We start from the raw sequence: 18,852 nt of genomic DNA, 5'->3' as shown, positions 1-18,852 counted from the left end.
ACTGACTCCAAAGCCCCAGGTTGATCCTAGGGTGCTATGCTGCAGGAGCGGTGTGGGTGACTCAGTAGGAGGCACTACAGAAGGATCGTAATGGAAGGCTAAACCGTATTATACTATTCAGTCACTAGGTGGCACTGTGTGTGAAAATGCCTTATTTAAATGAACCTCCCTGGCAGAGCATTAAAGGATCCTATGGATGATCACACCTGGTGTGTATAAGCGAGCTCTGCAGCCAGTCCATAGCTGGTACAGAAGTACATGACAAGGATCCCTCAGGTGTCTTTGTTTAATTCCAGATTGAGCTCATTAGATTCCAACTCTGCTAAAATTCCTTCCACAGTTTCAACTGGATTTTGTACCTATTATTTCTTTCCAGAGAGTGATACCTGTATATGCAGCCTGGAGAGTGTTTTGGGTTCCTCTGGGATGAAAAGCACTTGTGAATTGTAAGGGCTTTGCATATGATACACAGGATGAAAAGGGGGAAGTAAAAGGAGTCTGTGCACATCATGACATTTGTGTTTCGGGTGGAAGACACAACCAAATGATTTTAAGCTGAATTACATCCCAGGTATATGTCCAAGAGTGACATACCTGCTCTACGAAATCAGGTGGGGCAGAAGTACCAAGTTCTGGAGGCACTGGTGTCGAAACACCCCAACCCAGCACGCCCGAAATCGCCTGCCTGGAACATGACTTCAAAAAGATAAACTTCAGGCCATCAGTGCGCTGCTCCATCACCTGGTTCCTGTCCTGGAGCCCCTGTGGGAAATGTTGCCAGCGTATAGTGGAATTCCTGAGGGCATACCCCAGTGTGACTCTGAAAATAAAAGCAGCGTGGCTCTTTAGGCATATGGATGAACACATCCGACAAGGCCTCAGGGACCTGATGGAGAATGGAGTAGCCCTATACATCATGAACCTGCTAGGTATCCTAACCACTCTTTGGCCCTGCCTAGGCTAGAATCAAAGGTGTGATGCTAGAATAGGTTAGCTGATGGGTGCTAACACATTTGAAAAGCCTAATGCAGAAAAGACAAGCCTTTAACATGTGCTAATCTGGTCCAGATGAGGTCTAGGAGGGAGCCAAGGCATTAACTTGACTAGTTTTCCATGTGTTAAAGTGTACATTGCTGTGGCTACACTAGATTTTAGAACATGTTACTGAGCACATATTAGCAGAGACATTCCATCGTCATGACTTTTATCCCAGTCTAGACAAGTAGGGTTGCCAGGTGTCCAGTTTTTAACCAGAACACCTGGTCAAAAAGGGACCTGGCAGCAGTGCCAATTGGGCCATTAAAAGTCCAGTTGGCTGCACAGCAGGGGCCTGGGGCTAAGGCAGGCTCCTTACCTGCCCTGGTTCCGCATAGTTCCCAGAAACGGATGCCAGGTCCCTGTCGCTCCTACGTGCATGGGCGGCCAGGGAGGCTCCTTGTGCTGCCCCCGCCCGAGTAGCGGCTCCACAGCTTCTATTGGCTGGGAACCGTGATCAATGGGAGCTGCGCAGGCAGTGCCTGCGGGCACAAGGGCAGCATACCCCACATCCTGAACCCCCTCCTCTATCCCAACCTCCTACCCCAGCCCAGTGAAAGGGTGGGGGTGGGGGAGAGCAAGCGACAGAGGGAGTGGGGATGGAGCAAGTGGGGTTGGGGCCTCGGAGAAGGGGTGGGGCAGGGGTGTTCAGTTTTGTGCGATTAGAAAGTTGGCAACCCTATAGACAAGGCCTTTGCTATAGCTGAGGACTACATGGCTCAGGGGTGTCAGAGAACGGCATATGCAGCCTGTAACTTATAGGGCACGATTTCCAAACTAATTCCAGGCCAGGGAGCCTGGCTGAGTGGAGGGAATCAGGGAATGGAACATGGAGCCTTTAATCTATAGGGCAGCAGTTCCAGTTCAATTCCTGGGCTGTAGTGACCAAAAGTTCAGGTCAGCAAGGAGCCAATCAGAACAGTTCTATGAAATGGGTTGAAAAACCAGCAAGTCAGCAGCAGCCACTTGTTAATAGAACTGAAAACTAACTCATCACAGACACTGCTGAGTTCCTAGTGTTACCAGCAATAGCCACTCTCTGTGGGTGGGTTGTGTGACCTGAGCTGGTGGTTGGGTGTGGACAGGACAAGCACCCAGTGTCACGCCCTTGTTGGCAATCTGAGTGAAGAGGCCTAAGTTTGGCAGGAGCACAGAGAATCTCTCCCCCCTTGCCCAAGATGCCAGATGTAGCAGCATGGCACAGTGCCAGGCTGACAGCCTCTGCAACTTTCTACTGTATCCCCTGCTGCGTCAAGCTGCATAACTGCAGGGGGCAAGCAAGTAAACTGGCCAACACCAGTGTGGTGGATACCTGGCCTACCACATTCCTGAGGGAGGGTGAGGTGTGCAGTGAAGGCCTGGGGAGTGACCATGTTAGACCCACAAGCAACCCCCTCCCTGCAGCAGAAGGGCTCCTTGGCAAGCTGATAGCAGGGAGTGGGGAGGCATTGGGAGGTGCACCAGCAAAGCTCCCCTCTGCCTGCTTTCCTTTCCTCCTGCTAACCGAGCTACAAGAGCAGCACAGCTGCCTATCATCCCAGCTCCTTCTGTCCACTCTGCAGGGCAGTGGGGCAGCATGTGCACAGAGGAGCAACCTCTCTCTAAAGCCGGGCCCCTCCCATCTACATGTAAGTGGGGAAATGGTCCCGCTATTGTGGGGAACTTTCCTGGCTTATACACTACCCTGGTGAAAGGGGCTCATGAAAGGATCTGAGTCCTCGCTCCCACTTCCTTTACCCAGAGGCCTGCCTGACCTCAAGGGCTCCCCTTCCACTCTCCTGTGTGGCAGAGTCCTCATAACCCCGACAAGGCTGGATTCCTGGGGGGCTTGACCCCCCACCCTGCTGTCGTCACCTAGGACAGGGGCTAAGGTGTCCCCACTCTGGGGTGCTCTCTCTGCACTGGATGTTTCCCTGACTCACTGATCATTACATACAGTTCAAAGCAAATACAATTTATTAAACAGCAATCAATTCAAAAAAAAATAAGGGAAAAACAGGAAAGGTTAAAGGAAAATACATCACCCACTCTGTGGCACGGGGACATCACAACCAGCGTCTCTGGACTGTAAGGGAAGTTCAGTCTGTTCCTCACAAGTCCCAGGCCACTTCTCAGGTCCTGGTTGTGCTGTAGGGATGCTGCAGGTTGGCCACTTGCTCTGGAGGTGGCCACACGCTCTCAGGCTTTAGGTGGCAGGACCCATTTTCCCAGTGTCGCCCCCGCCCCGTTGAGGTTACGATCCCCCTCCAACTCTGGCCTGCAACACGTCTTGGCTGGGGATGTTTCCCTGCACTGGGCCTGCTGCCCAGGATCCCCCTCGCTCTCCAGATTGGTCCAGCTCCAGCTCCACCACTCTGCCTCAGCTCCAGCTCCTCTCTGCCTCACACTGCTGCTGCTGCTCTGCCTCCAGCTCCCTGGGCTGCTTCTTTGGCCCCTCTGGCTCTGGTTGCTACAGCTCTGCTCCCAGGACAGGTCTGCTCTGCAGGCTGCTTCTGTGACTCTGCTCCCAGCACTGACCTGCTTCCTGGGCTGCTTTTCTTGCCCCTCTGGCTGGCACAGCTCTGCTCCCCAGCTCAGCTTGGGCCCCTGCTTTCTCCTTAGCTCGCATGGAGGACGGGACCCCGCTGGCCTCCTGACTCCCTGATAAGCCTGCCCATCCTGTCATTCAGGTTGACCTGGAGCATTGGCCTCTCCCCATTGTTCCTGGGGACTGTCAGTCTCAGGGTCCTGATTTATCATCAGACCTTCCCCTTTTAGTACTGGGAACTAGCCAACCAAAACACACCCACTGAGTGTTAATAAGGGGACAATAGTCCCCTTACATACATCCTCTTTGGCTCCAGCAAAAAACCCCAAGCATATCCGTCCTCTCCCCATTCCCTCCCCATCTTGTAAGTGGCAGAATGACGGAGGAGTAAGTGGAACAACCCAAACTGGGCCTTTCCCAGGATGTAACTGCTATTCTCTCAGGCTGATGATGAATGAGGGGCTTGCCCAGTTCTTTGCTGAAACTAGCCTTTCCTTCAGACAGAGTGCAGAACCCTGATGCATCAATTCCACTCTTCTTGTATGGTGGTTGCGCCTTCCAGGAGACATGTGAGCTTAGAAAATATCATAGCTTACATGAACAATGTGACTGATTACTAATGGACAACTTGGACCCTTTGGCCAACACTGAGTTCAGTGTAAAACTCAGACTCTGCCTCGATCTTTACTGACCTCTGACTGAGCAAGGAGGGGCTCATTGATCCCCTGGACGTGTCCCTCAACAGGCATGACGGGATATTTATTTCATCAGATTACAGATACTGCTGGAGAACATTTGTTGCCCATCGAGATGAAGAAGAAGATGACTATTGCCCCTTGTTGTGCTCTCTGTGGATCATTTTCGATTGTCTAGAACTCCAGCGTGTCCTTTGGGTGAGTAGACATTTTGGAGAAAATGTTGGATCCAAGAACAATCCTAAATCATATGAGAGTTAGGTTTCGAGTGACCCAGCTGTGCCATCTCCACTTAGCCTATGGCTACACTACAGAGCTTACAGCAATGCAGCTGCGCCTCTGTGGCACTGCTAGTGCATACAGTTTAAGCTGATGGGAGAGACCTCTCCTGTCAATTTAATTACTCCAGTCCCTGTGAGCGGCAGTAGCTATGTTAGCAGCAGAAACTCTCCCGCAGACTTAACGCTGTCCACAGCGGCACTTAGGTCAATATAATGTCGCGGGGGGTGAGCTATTCATACTCCTGGGTGACATAACTTATACTGACGTAAGCTGTAGTGTGCACATAGCCTGATATTAGCAGCAGTACCAGGCAGGGCTCCAGTCAGGATTGGGCTCCAGTCAGGCTCCATTGTACAAGGTCAGTTCCGAAACAGGAGAGGCAGGGCAGTCCAGTAGAACTGGAATGTCCCACTCTGCTCTGAGCAGTGCAGGGGCAGCCCAGAGAATTAATTGCAGTCCCACCTCACTCTAGGGAGGGGGTAAGTTATTTCATCAGTTCTCATGGAAGAGCTTAGTGCCCCATGTGCCCAGCCTGCCACTCTATCCAATCACCCTGCCTCTGTCTCCTTGCCCCCTGGTCTCTCTCCACCCACTTGCTGGCAGGAGGGAGTATCAGGAGTGAGCTCTCCCCCTATGCCATATAGCTGGAGACACAATCTGAGCAGGGGAGTACAGACTGTGATAATCTACATCCGCTGTGGATGTGGCACATGGTCTGTACACAACCAAAGAACCGAGAAAGTGCAGAGTTAAAGGAGATACTGTCACTTAGCATCCCCTGATCATGCCATAGTCACAGCAAACTTCACCCCATCCCCTAGGTTAAAGTCTCCCTCTAGACCATTCATTCTATTATTATTCTGTTCACTTATTTGCTCCTAGTCGCACCCCCAGCGTGCTAGGCACTGCACAAAATGTAAGAAGGCAGGGTTCTTGTCCCACAGACAAGCAAAAGAGACTAGACAAGCACACCGGTGAAAGGTAGGAGAAAGAAGTACAGTGTAAAAGAGGTCAGGGTGGTGACTGACCATGTCTAGGTAAAACAATAGTTGAGAATGCAACTGGGGATAACGTTTTAGGGTTTCTGTTAAGTAATATAAGTAATATAATTCTGATTTACACCTGAATAACTCTACTGGCTTCAGTGGAACAAAACCAATTTTCAGCAACGTATGTGCATGTGCGTGTGTGTGAGAGAGATGCTTTTGGTTCCTGCTCCCTGAGCTCAGTGTTCCAGTTCCTCTGTGTTTTTGTGTATGTGTGCACAGTGTTGGATGTGCGTAGTTAATCAGGGCCTGCTGCTACATACCTGCCATTTGGACTGTTATGTTTTGTTTGGACTGTTCCTGACTTAATCGTTCCATGGTTATTACATGCTTTGATTGACCACCTATCTGCGTGGCCTGCTTCAGTTTCCTTGTGTTTTGGGACTGCTGTTCCGGGGCGCATCAAAGTATAACAAGGTATCAAGGTAGAGTTGGGTGTTCAGGAGCACACTTAATGCAGAGGAGACAGTGGCATTGTGGAGCAGCTCAGGAAGGGCATTCCTGGCATGGGGGGCAGCCTGGAAGAAGGCACAGCATCTAGGATAGCATCATTGTTGTAGCATGTTCGTATAATTCAAGCTGAATATATTTATGGGCAGTCTCAAATGGGTCAAAGGATAAGCCCCCCAGCCTTATCTTCCAATGATTTATTACAGTCTGTATGGCCACTTATGAATGCGGCACTAAGAAATGGCTGTCCTCTGCACACATTTGAAATCATTACCTGACAAGCCTATCCTGTAGAATGGTGAAACCCAGTAGCTGATTTGTTACCTATTCATTTTTTCCTACTTATTATATCTTTGTCAAGAATATTTGTAACAGTCACTGCTTAACCCCCCAAAACTCAGGGTGCCACTGTGGATAACTTAATAAATATTGAGTGAAATCCTGGTCCGATGGAAGTCAATGGCCAAGTTTTCCCATTGACTTTGATGCGAGCTAGGATTTCACACATTGTAAATCTATTGCTTCTGTTGGTAACGTAAATATTTGTTAGGTAGAAACACTGGGCAAATCATAAGGTATTTATCAAGTCAATGGTAATTTTGCCTGACTAAGGACTGAGTGAAAGCCTCAAGATCTGGCTCAGTTTTGTTATGAATGATCAAGGACAAACTCCATTCGGGCTATTCATATGAACAAAGGTCACAGGATTCAGCTGCATATGTTTTACAGAGTGATGATGACAATGATGACGACCAAAACTTTTGATTTGTGTTTCTGAAATGTTCACAACAATACCGAAAATGTAGGGTCTACAGAAAGTTCATGGATTTTCCCACTTTATTGACTACATTTCATAAAATGCACAAGACCTGGTAAGATCAGGTAGTTTAAATGTACATTTCAATGGATTCATTACGTATATCATGTATATCTATATATTTCACTGCTCTGCTATCCCACTGATATGTTGTAGAGGGTGATACCCACAGAGAATATTTATTTTGTCTAGATAAAGAGATGCCTTTCTAATCACTGAATTGTGCATTTTTTGCCAATCGTACGCTACTCCATAAGATTTTCTAATGGAGTTTCAAAAGAACACTATGGGTAAAATGTAAGCAGAGTAGCTTTTTAATTTCCTTTTGCACAAGAAGTGCTATAAATGGCAATTTACTCCCATCAGGAGTCTGTTCCAATGTTTCCTCTTCTTTCTATGATTTTGTGTTCAGTATACTTTTGGCTGGCTGAATTCTGCTTTATTCCATATCGGTACTTATGCTGTGCTCATCACTGTAACATGTAAGCTGCTCCCAGCTACTTGCAACCAAATGACACTAGCCAATATCTCTGGTCCCACACAACCCTGGGAACCTCCGTCTTGCAGTGTCAAGTTATGCCTGCTGGATGCTGCAAACTTATATAAATTCGTCAATTTAACAAAGAAATTGATATGCACCAGGCTTGCTCTCCGAAGGGGAGTCTCTGACACAGCTTCAAACCAAACACACTGCTTCAGGTAGAATGAACAAACAGATTTAATAACTATAAAGATAGATTTTAAGTGATTATAAGTCAAAACATAACAAGTCAGATTTGGTCAAATGAAATAAAAGTAAAATGCATTGTAAGCTGATCTTAACACTTTCACTGCCCTTACAAACTTAGATGCTTCTCACCACAGGCTGGCTGGTTGCTCTTCAGCCAGGCTCTCTCCTTTGATCAGCACTTCAGTCGCTTGGTGTGGTGTCTATAGATGTAGGTGGAAGAGAGAGGAAGAACCTTTGCCCCCCACCCTTCAGAGTCAGGTGAGCATTACTGAGTCTCTCCAAGCAAAGTTGAGCAATTCCCCTGGTGTGGCCTCATGCAGGTGAGTCATTGCATTGTAGCTCCCTTGCTGGACAATGGCAGTTGATGGGTTGTTTGACATCCCGTGTGGTCGCTGGTTACTTTCCTTGCAGTTGCCTCTGAGGAGCTAATATCTGGCTGATGCCCCCAACTTACAGCATGTTTTAGTGACAACCATACTACACAATTGTCATAACTTCATATGCATTAACGATACACATATGTGAATAGAGAAATGACTTTCAGCCGATCATAACCTTTCCCCTGATACCTTACATGGCATGCTTTATACATAAGATCATGATTATATGAAAATGAGGAATATGGGGGTTACAGCACACTCCCCCAAGACATAGAATATCACACCTCCCCCCTTAGTTTACTGCAAGAGGGTTAGTCACTGATTAGAATCATAGAATCATAGAATCATAGAATATCAGGGTTGGAAGGGACCCCAGAAGGTCATCTAGTCCAACCCCCTGCTCAAAGCAGGACCAAGTCCCAGTTAAATCATCCCAGCCAGGGCTTTGTCAAGCCTGACCTTAAAAACCTCTAAGGAAGGAGATTCTACCACCTCCCTAGGTAACGCATTCCAGTGTTTCACCACCCTCTTAGTGAAAAAGTTTTTCCTAATATCCAATCTAAACCTCCCCCATTGCAACTTGAGACCATTACTCCTCGTTCTGTCATCTGCTACCATTGAGAACAGTCTAGAGCCATCCTCTTTGAAACCCCCTTTCAGGTAGTTGAAAGCATCTATCAAATCCCCCCTCATTCTTCTCTTCTGCAGACTAAACAATCCCAGCTCCCTCAGCCTCTCCTCATAAGTCATGTGCTCTAGACCCCTAATCATTTTCGTTGCCCTTCGTTGTACTCTTTCCAATTTATCCACATCCTTCCTGTAGTGTGGGGCCCAAAACTGGACACAGTACTCCAGATGAGGCCTCACCAGTGTCGAATAGAGGGGAACGATCACGTCCCTCGATTAGCTCGAAGGCAATTTCCGTTATAGTTCTCTTGGCATCCAGCCATTAAGGTCATGAGGCAGCGTGCCTCAGTTTCCCCATCCACACACAGCAAAGCAAGTTTTTATGGTTTCTCTGCTGTGATAAGCTTTAAACCTGTTTACAGGTTTTAATTAAAACATAGCATTATCATAAGGTTTAAAATCCATGTCAAAATTCTTATCCCCAAAACTTCACATTAATACCAAAATTTGTATCACAGATGTGCATTTACAAGTATCTTTATGATACCATGCCCTCTGTTCAGATAGTGTAGTTTGAAGTTAGTTTGTTCATTACCCATGGTGTCCTTTGACTCTATCCCATGTAATCAGTCACTGGCTTTTCTTTCCCTCCAGTGTTGCCTTTTGTGTGGGCTCTTAATTTAATCATGTTTCTGTCAATAAAAGGGTCCAGGGGGATCCTGCACATTGGCTGGCCCTTTTGGGGAGCGGTTTCCCAACCCCAGGACTGTACATTTGTAGAAAATCCAGCTCCCCTTTTGGAATTACCCGGTGTTTCCCACTCCCAGCACTGAGTCCTTCCCTGCTCCCTAGAGAGCTGTGATCTGTGCTCTCTGGGCTACCTGTGTTTACCCTTTAATCAGATGCACCTTTTCCCAGCAGCTTTCCCATACCTGCTCTCTGTGTCTCAGCAGCCTGGGAGAAAACACCCACCTCTCTATCAGCTGGGGCATTTGTATTCTCGCAAACTACCACCTGGCAATTTCCTGCTGTCCCAGGCGTTGGAGCTGCATCTTGATGTAAAGAGAAACAGTTACTTTCCAAAAACTTTTCAGAAGTAGCATCCTGAAAAACCGGGACCTGGATTGTGATACCCTCCACCACCCCCTTCTCTCTCCCTGAGATGTCAGCTGTGTGATGGCTCCCCTGCAGGAGGTCAGTTACACAGTTCCTTCTCAAAATCTGGGTCACAGGCTGAGTGCCTGGGTGCACAGATGCTGACCCAGCCACCCTCCTAGTGTCCTGGGCATCCTGCCCCAAGTGACTAGTGAGGAGACATTCCTGTATACCCACTATTCCTTCACCAGTTTCCTCCTCTGGGCCCCCTCCTAAGCAGTGGTGCAAGTAAAAATAATTTCTTGCCGGTACTGCATTCATGGGAGGGACACAAGGAAGGGCACGTGACCTCCCAACATGACCCTCCATGTGACTCCTCCCTGCCCCGCCCTCAGCCCAGGGCCCCCATGCTCTCCCCATCCCTTCCAACACGCCGCTTACCTGTCTAAAATTTTACAACCACATCTATTAAACAGATGCAGTTGTAAAATGATGCTTTGGACTCCTGGTGCCACCTGTACTTCCAGGTGTCATTGAGGATGCAGCAGCACCCCAAATTGAAAACTTCTTCAATGAAAGAAAGATAGGAAGGACAATCACCCCACTTTCCCTTAACATACTATCAGTGCCTCCCTTATGTCCAAACTAAGCGTTTGCCAGCTTGCCTATATCTAAGTATTGCTCTCCACCAGGCACTAGGAAAGCAAAGATGTTGCACCATCTGGGTTTGATGGAAAAGAGGCATAGAACTGTGTATGCCATGTGCATCTTGATAGAAGTGCAGCACAGATTGCTTTATTATTTTCCTCAGCATGACATACAGGAGGGGCAATCAAAATCAGCCTGGCAGAACATGCATGAGAACTGTCTCTGGACAAATAAGCAATTGATCAAAATCACATTCTCTGATCTCTTGTGGCCAAATCCTGTTCCCATTGAGATCAAAAGGAGTTTTGCTATTGAGTTCAATGGGAACAGGCTTTGGCATTTGGAGAGGGAAGAACAAAACCACTCAAGCAAGGGCTATGTTGCTTATACCACATGTATCAAAGGCTGCTGACTCATGTGAGGAAGTCAGCAGACATCTGATTTTTGTCCATTGCAAGGGAGAAATCAGCAATCAATGAGGCTAGAACAGTCTCTGTACCATATCCAACTCATAAGTCCATCTGCAAAGGATCAAGGAAATATGAAGGCTCCAGATTACCTTAAAGTCCTCAGTCCCTTGGTTAGAATGCTCCCATTAGTATATGTTCATAGTCCAGAGGCTGGAGCAGGAAAGAGGCCAGAGCAGGACAGTGGCAAAATGGAGATGTTTCCAGGCCAGGGCCTTTTAGCTTCTGCCAAGTGCCAAGTAAAGGGAAATCTGTTCTTACTGTGAAAGATGGTGTTTGGAGTCACATGGGCATGTTACATGTCCATCACCCCCACCCGTATTCTAATTAGAACATTCACAAAAAGTCCATTAAGTGTATACAGGTGTTTTCCAGGGTCCATTGTGAACTAAGTGTTCCTTAATGGGCCATTCAACTTGACTTGTCCCTTTATGTGCTGGCTAAATATCATGTGGGTGTTACCACAGGAGCAAATATGTGGTAAACATAGCTAATATGCATAACTTCAGACACCAAGATAAATATACATGTATAGAAATAGCATAATCATAAGTACCAGTTCTTTCACCTACATGACTATTCCAAAAAGAGATTCTGAAAAATCACACTATGTACATGAGACCCTATGTGCCAGCACCATGCCACACTGGCGTTTTGTTATCTGTTATGTAACAACTGAGATGGAGCTAGTGACGTGATTCCGTTTAGCTTAAAAGGGCAAGGTTAATTTTTAGCTGTTCAGGTGTGACTGCACCTTTATTCAGTGAGGACATACTGGCTGGCACACATTCAGGTTAATGGGCTTCAGTGTTGCTTTGCAGTTAACTTTTTAATGTTCATAAACCTGGTATGTGCTGAGGTAGTGTCAGGGTTCCTTCCCCACTCTGAACTCTAGGGTACAGATGTGGGGGCCCGCATGAAAGACCCCATAAGCTTATTCTTACCAGCTGAGGTTAAAAACTTCCCCAAGGTACAAACTTTGCCTTGTCCTTAAACCGTATGCTGCCACCACCAAGCGTTTTAAACAAAGAACAGGGAAAGAGACCACTTGGAGACATCTTCCCCCAATATTCCCCTTACACCCTCTTTCCTGTGGAAGGCTTGATAAGAATCCTCACCAATTTGTATAGGTGAACACAGACCCCCAAACCCTTGGATCTTAAGAACAATGAAAAATCAATTAGGTTCTTAAAAGAAGAATTTTAATTAAAGAAAAGGTAAAAGAATCACCTCTGTAAAATCAGGATGGAAAATACTTTACAGGGTAATCAGATTCAAAACACAGAGGATCCCCCTCTGGGCAAAACCTTAAAGTTTCAGAAAACAGGAATAAACCTCCCTCTTAACACAGGGAAAATTCACATAAAACAAAAGATAAACTAATCCCCCTTGCTTGGCTTACCTATACTGGTTGCAATATTGGAGACTTGGATTAGGATGGGTTGGAGAAGATGGATTTCTGTCTGGCCTCTCTCAGTCCCAAGAGAGAACAAACACGTAAACAAAGAGCACAAACAAAAGCCTCCCCCCCCCCAGATTTGAAAGTATCTTGTCCCCTTATTGGTCCTTTGGGTCAGGTGTCAGCCAGGTTAGCTGAGTTTCTTAACCCTTTACGGGTAACAGGATGTTGCCTCTGGCCAGGAGGGATTTTATAGCACTGTATACAGAAAGGTGGTTACCCTTCCCTTTATATTTATGACAGGTGATTTAAAGCATAACACAGGTTTTTAGCAAAAAGAAAAGGAGTACTTGTGGCACCTTAGAGACTAACAAATTTATTAGAGCATAAGCTTTCGTGAGCTACAGCTCACTTCATCGGATGAGCTGTAGCTCACGAAAGCTTATGCTCTAATAAATTTGTTAGTCTCTAAGGTGCCACAAGTACTCCTTTTCTTTTTGCGAATACAGACTAACACGGCTGCTACTCTGAAACAGGTTTTTAGGTTTGCAAATCTGTGAACCTCTGCCTCTTTTTTTTTTTGCTGGTCATAATGTCGTAGGGTATCCTCTCCATCCTCTGCTCACAAGGTTATGTATGTGTCTTGTAGCACTCTTCTGAACACCAGTTGGAAGGATTTTTTTTTCAATAAGTGTGGATTGATTCTTTTCTCTTAGAAGGCATGTCATTTTTCAGATTCACACTGATTAACACAGAAAACAACTGGGACTGTTAAACTTTCTTCAAATTCCATAGAAAATTAAGTTCAGCTATATTTTCCAGTACAGTGATGAAATGGGTGTTTGTATATACAAACATCAACATGCTTAACTACTCACTTTCCCCAAAAATATGGAGTATTTCAGTCTGTTTATATGGAATATGGGAGTTGGGTGAGGAGCCATTTCAGCATATGTATGACTACATTTCGAGCTCTACCAGTTAATTTTGCAATCAGGGTAGGAACTCTCTTATCATCAGGGATTTCATGTATTACACACAGCCTTTAGAAGGTAGTCAGATATTCAGCAATATCATCTGTCATCTTGTACGCAGTACATAAATGTTCCCATTTGTGGATTTTTGGAGTGATGGGAGTCGTTAAGGTCGGGGACCTCTGGTTCTGCTTCTCTAGCAGGCACAGCTGGTGCTTTCTCTTTCTTTCTCCTTCTTCCCTCTCTTTCTCTTTTCTTCCATAGCCCTTCTGTGTGCAGCCTCCTCTTCTTTGAGCCTCATTTTTGCCTGCCACATCTGAAACTTGCAGTCCCTAGCCTTCTCTTCCGCTTCCAGTCTGGCCAGTTCTAGTTTTGTAGCTGCCTCACTGAGAGTCATTTTTCTGCTTTCTTGTGCTTATTTCCCTCACCTGAAATAAACAAACAGAAAATAACAAAACTGTGACCTCCTCCTGACTGTTCTTAGCCACTGCACTCAAGACGTACTTAAAATCACAAATATCAGTGCTTAAAGTGTGAACTTCACTTGGAGTAACAAGCCGTACATTCACCGTGCTCACTGCAACACTGTGACGTTCCCCTCTGGTGTTATCTGGACCGGTGATCTGCTAGGTCCTCCAATCCTTGACTCTGGGAGCCAGCCTTACCCTGCTCTGCTGTGAGAACCCCCACTCCTGGGCTGTTCACGAACAGCCTCTGGCATGTAAGCTGCTCCCAGCTACTTGCAACCGAATGACATTAGCCAATATCTCCAGTCCCAGACGCAACCCTGGTAACCTCCATTCTGCAATGTCCAGTTATGCCTGCTGGATGCTGCAAACTTATATAACAAACAATTTAACAAAGAAATTGATATGTACCAGGCTTGTTCTCCGAAGGGGAGTCTCTGACACGGCTTCAAACCAAACACACTGCTTCAGGTAGAATAAACAAACAGATTTAATAACTATAAAGATAGATTTTAAGTGATTATAAGTCAAAACATAACAAGTCAGATTTGGTCAAATGAAATAAAAGCAAAATGCATTGTAAGCTGATCTTAACACTTTCACTGCTCTTACAAACTTGATTCTGTGCTTCTTACCACAGGCTGGCTGGTTGCTCTTCAGCCAGGCTCTCCCCTTTGATCAGCACTTCAGTCGCTTGGTGTGGTGGTGTCAGTAGATGTAGGTGGAAGAGAGACAAAGAGCTTGGCAAATGTCTCTCCCTTTTATTGTGTCCTTTCCTCCCTCTTGGCTCCCCCCCCCACACACACACCCTTAAGAGTCAGGTGAGCATTACTGAGTCTCTCCAAGCAAAGTTGAGCAATTCCCCTGGTGTGGCCTCATGCAGATGAGTCATTGCATTGTAGCTCCCTTGCTGGACAATGGCTGTTGATGGGTTGTTTGACACCCTGTCCGGTCTCTGGTTACTTTCCTTGCAGTTGCCTCTGAGGAGCTAATATCTGGCTGATGCCCCCAACTTACAGCATGTTTTAGTGACAACCATACTACACAATTGTCATAACTTCATATGCATTAATGATACACATATATGAATAGAGAAATGACTTTCAGCTGATCATAACCTTTCCCCTGATACTTTACAAGGCATGCTTTATATATAAGATCACAATTATATGAAAATGAGGAATATGGGGATTACAGCGCACTCCCACAAGGTCTAGAATGTCACGGTAGTGGAGATGGGATATTAAATGACTTAACTGCTTATTCCTTTGCTCTTTGGGGTCTGCGCTGGTGGGATGTGCAAACTAGGAACATTAACTGAGTTAACCAAACTTTGTGTGTGGAGACAAACGGCACCTACTGCTTTAACCTGTCTTCTGTGTAATCCTGCTCTTACTCCCTTTTGCTTTAAGGGCCAGATCCTGCAACTCAATCAGCATGGGCAGACCCCTATGCCTGCAGGTAGCCTCTCTTGAAAGGCTGAAAGGGGTGTTTTGCAATTGTGTTAACTCATTCATGGTAGCTTAGCATGACTGACAAGCCCTGTTCAACTGCAGGCTAACATTTATGAAGCTGTATTAATTAGCTCTGGTGTAGCCTGGGAAATACAGCTTCAAGTGTGTTAGACTACAGCTTACTGGGGATTTCCAGTCATATTAAGGTAACTCCACCAAGCTAGCACAATGGAGAAAAGCACCCTTATTGCCCCTCACAACAGGGCCATTGACTTCAGTGGGGCTCTGAGCATTTGGCTAAGTTCAGCTGGGCACATCCAGTTGCACAATCATGCCCTAAGGATACAAGACTCAAAACTTACCTGCCCTAATAATTGATTGTTTCACACATTCTGGGCAAATCACAGTGAGTCTCTTGATGCTCGGTTTTTCTTATTCTATTTGCCCTCGGTAAGTGTAAGGGAGGGTGTAAAGTGAATAGGAGAGCAGAGTGCAACTCAGGAGACCGGTTCCTGACCGGTTTGGTTCCTGACACAGCCAGACTGCATGGGTCACCTTGGACAAGTTTCCTAATCCTTAGCGTGATGCAGCTCCCCATCTGTAAAATGGGGGTAGTGCTTCCCTAACTGACAAGGATGTTCCAAGGATAAAATCCCATTAATGATTATGAAGCTCTTGTGGTTAGATGTTGATAGATGTTTGTCTACGTGTGTGCGCCCTCTGTGTGCTGCCCCAGCCCTGTGCAGAGAGCTGGCACGACAGACCTCGAGCAAGGTGCCCAATGATCACAAGATCTGTTAAGGGATGAAGGCACCCAGCCAGGTTCATTGTCGACAAAGCATGGTACTAGTATCCCACAGACTCTACCGGACCACTAATACATCTATGCCCGTAACAATGTACCAGCTCAGTGAATGGCAGGACTTTCCGCTCCTCCCTAGGCCAGGCAAAAATACTCCCTCTGAGATACATCTTTATACCCTGATACAAACCAGTTAGTACTGCCTCTGACATAATTAGTTACTTCCCCCTGATGTGGCTAGTTATTACCCATCACCTTGTACATGTTGATTTGATCAAAAAATCTCTGTCATCCTGACCTAATCTTTTAGGAGGGGTCAGTGTGTTCCTGTTATCCTTGGGGAATGTTTTTGTACCATCCTTGATATTGGGATGTTCTGGTACCACTTGATATCAGGATGTGTTTGCATAAGCACTCTGTGCCTAGCACTTCTTAGGAATGTGTATTTCTGCAATATCCGCCTTGTTCTTGCCAGATTCTGTGAGCAGGGTCCTGCCTCATACCCGGCCTCTGATGCAAGGGCTTATGTCTCAGGATCTCTTCCTAATACAGCTGTCAGATGCAGTCAGGATGAGGGAGGGCATATATGCACCTAGACAGATAGAAACAATATATAAACAAGGAGAATAAGAGTACATTTGAGGGGACTTTGTAATTGATTTGTTTATTTTCTGATCAACGAACAGGTAAATGCAGGACCTTCCATTTCAGTCCCAGCTACCTCCATGTTTATCTAGTTTGTATGATAGACTCAGAATGGATCTTGAATATAGGATGTCAGGTCTCAAAAACCCAGATTGCTAATTCTATGTGAATGTGAATTCCATGAAGAGAATTGCAGTATCAGTTGTCTAAACCGACCAGTTAATCTAACATACCATTTTGGTTCAACAGTCTCACCTTGCTTTTCGACTAGCTGAGACTTGCTAATGCCTGGTGTTAAATAATGTATTAGATCAATCACTGCAGAATTATATATAGTATTAAAGTCATTGGACAGCTTTAAAAAAGAGTTATTATACACATACACACACACACGTATACATTATGTGTGTATGTATATACAGAGAAAGAGTTGTCTGGGAAAAGATTTTGGGGGGACACACACACATTCACATTTATGCCTTCCCTAGACAACTCTAAAGACTAAGTAAGAACTTCAGGCCTTGGCCCCAAGTGTCCGGCTAATAAGCAAGTGTGAATAATAAATCACCATATTTCAATTCTCCTCCTCCCCATACAATCCTATTCTCCACCATGGAGTGTAAATTGGGACCATGAGGTTTTGCCTACAGTGGGACTACTCACATGCTTAATGTTAAGCATGTACTTAAGTGTTTTGCAGGGTCAGGGACCTAAGAAAATGGAAAATTAACACAGGAGCCAAGATTTCCAAACACGGGCGCCTAAAGTGAGGCTCCAAGATCCTTATTTAGGACTTGAAAGCATCTCAGTTTGAAAATCTTAGTCACCTCATGTCATTCTCAGTGCGGTATGAGTCCACCTGGGTGCATATGAGTTATTAAGGAAGTAGGAAATTCTGAACACATCTGTTGAAAATATGTCCCAGATAAAAGTGCAAAATATGGGGCCGTATCCTGCTTTCCTTGGAGACAACTTGGAGTTTTCCTGCCTTGAAATCACCCCTGCTTCTGAGTGGCCTGTCTGTTTCCACAGCTGAGTTATAATGCACAGTAAGCCCAATGATTGCAGGTAACCACTGATCTCCCTTACAATCTCACAAGGCTGTGAGAGACACTTCCTGCTGAAAGGAGTTAAGAATGATTTCCTGTGAAAGACACTTCATTTTAAACCTCTGATTGATGCCAAAGATAAAACAATTGACTTTTGGCCTTTCATTTTTAACACCCAGCTTTCTCTTTTCCCACCAGGGTCTGCCTTCATTGTTAGCAAGACATGCACACCCATGAGTATCAGCAACACACCTTCAATCTCGTCCTGCAAGACAGCTAGTGCCAAATGCTTTTACAAGAGTACCATGCAGCAGCCAATGACTGGCAGCCTTTACATTAGAATCCCGACGCGCCAGCCCCACACCCACATCTATTGACCTACTAGTCTGAAGCACCAGCCAATCATCGCCAGGCAACAGGGCTGCAAAAGGAGCCACTCAGAAACAGCCAGCAAGAAGTTCTGAAAAAGCAGCCAATCAATATTTAACCCAACCTTGAGTCTCCATACGCAACACACCCTGGGGGATCGAGTCTCCTCACCAGCTCTGCATGCCCTAGGGAAGGAGGGTCTGGAGCAGATCCCTTTGTACCTGCAGCTGGACATGTCTCTGTGCCTTCCACCTTGATGAGCAGCACAATCCAACAGTATTTATGTTTGCAGTGTTGTTGCAGCCATGTTGGTCTCAGGATATGATTGAGACGAGGTGGGTGAGGTAATATCTTTTATTGGACCAATTTATGTTGGTAGAAGGGACAAGCTTTCAGGCTACACAGAGCTCTGTGAGCTGAAGAAGAGCTCTGTGTAGCTCAAAAGCTGGTCTCTCTAACCAACAGAAGTTGGGTTCAATAAAGAAGATTACCTCACCCACCTTGTCTTAATCATATTTATTGCACCTTGAGAAACTACCATTATCAAGTCAAAGCAATGAACTGTTTGCATCAGGAATTCACAAGCAGATCATTTTTATATGGAGTTGTATTTTGGAGAGAATTTTTCCTGCTATTTTATTACTTGAGTTATTTTTCTATCATTGAATTTCTTGGTTTTATTTTCTGTATTATTTCTGACCATTAAAAAAGAACAGAATGAAACAGAAAATGTTCCTTCAAAGGAAGTGCTGCTTTTCATGCTTAGATTTTACCGACATGTTAATGTGTCATTTGTCTCCATCCCAATGTAATCCTGTCCTGTGTAATCCTGTGTCATAAATATAAAGGGAAGGGTAACCACCTTTCTGTATACAGTGCTATAAAATCCCTCCT

The 18,852-nt window shown here is 45.6% G+C and overlaps 1 protein-coding gene and 1 long non-coding RNA gene across 2 annotated transcripts; both read left to right on the top strand.

Annotated features, from left to right (window-relative positions):
* Positions 1-592: 592 nt before the first annotated feature.
* Positions 593-18,346, top strand: LOC119845090 (C->U-editing enzyme APOBEC-1-like; the record flags this gene model as incomplete). The annotated part of the gene is made up of 3 exons (XM_038376888.2): positions 593-929; positions 4,334-4,455; positions 17,788-18,346. Coding segments are annotated over 3 exons (498 nt in total), but the record flags the coding sequence as incomplete, so codon positions are not given.
* LOC122460135 lies at positions 11,522-12,766 on the top strand. The gene is made up of 3 exons (XR_006281227.1): positions 11,522-11,658; positions 12,502-12,522; positions 12,735-12,766. It is a non-coding gene; the product is annotated as an uncharacterized LOC122460135 (long non-coding RNA).
* Positions 18,347-18,852: the final 506 nt, after the last annotated feature.

This window comes from Dermochelys coriacea, chromosome 1, assembly GCF_009764565.3.
Source record: "Dermochelys coriacea isolate rDerCor1 chromosome 1, rDerCor1.pri.v4, whole genome shotgun sequence".
NCBI classification, from domain to species: domain Eukaryota; kingdom Metazoa; phylum Chordata; order Testudines; family Dermochelyidae; genus Dermochelys; species Dermochelys coriacea.
The sequence above is the reverse complement of the archived record's forward strand: the minus strand, read 5'-3'. Positions and strand labels throughout refer to the sequence as shown.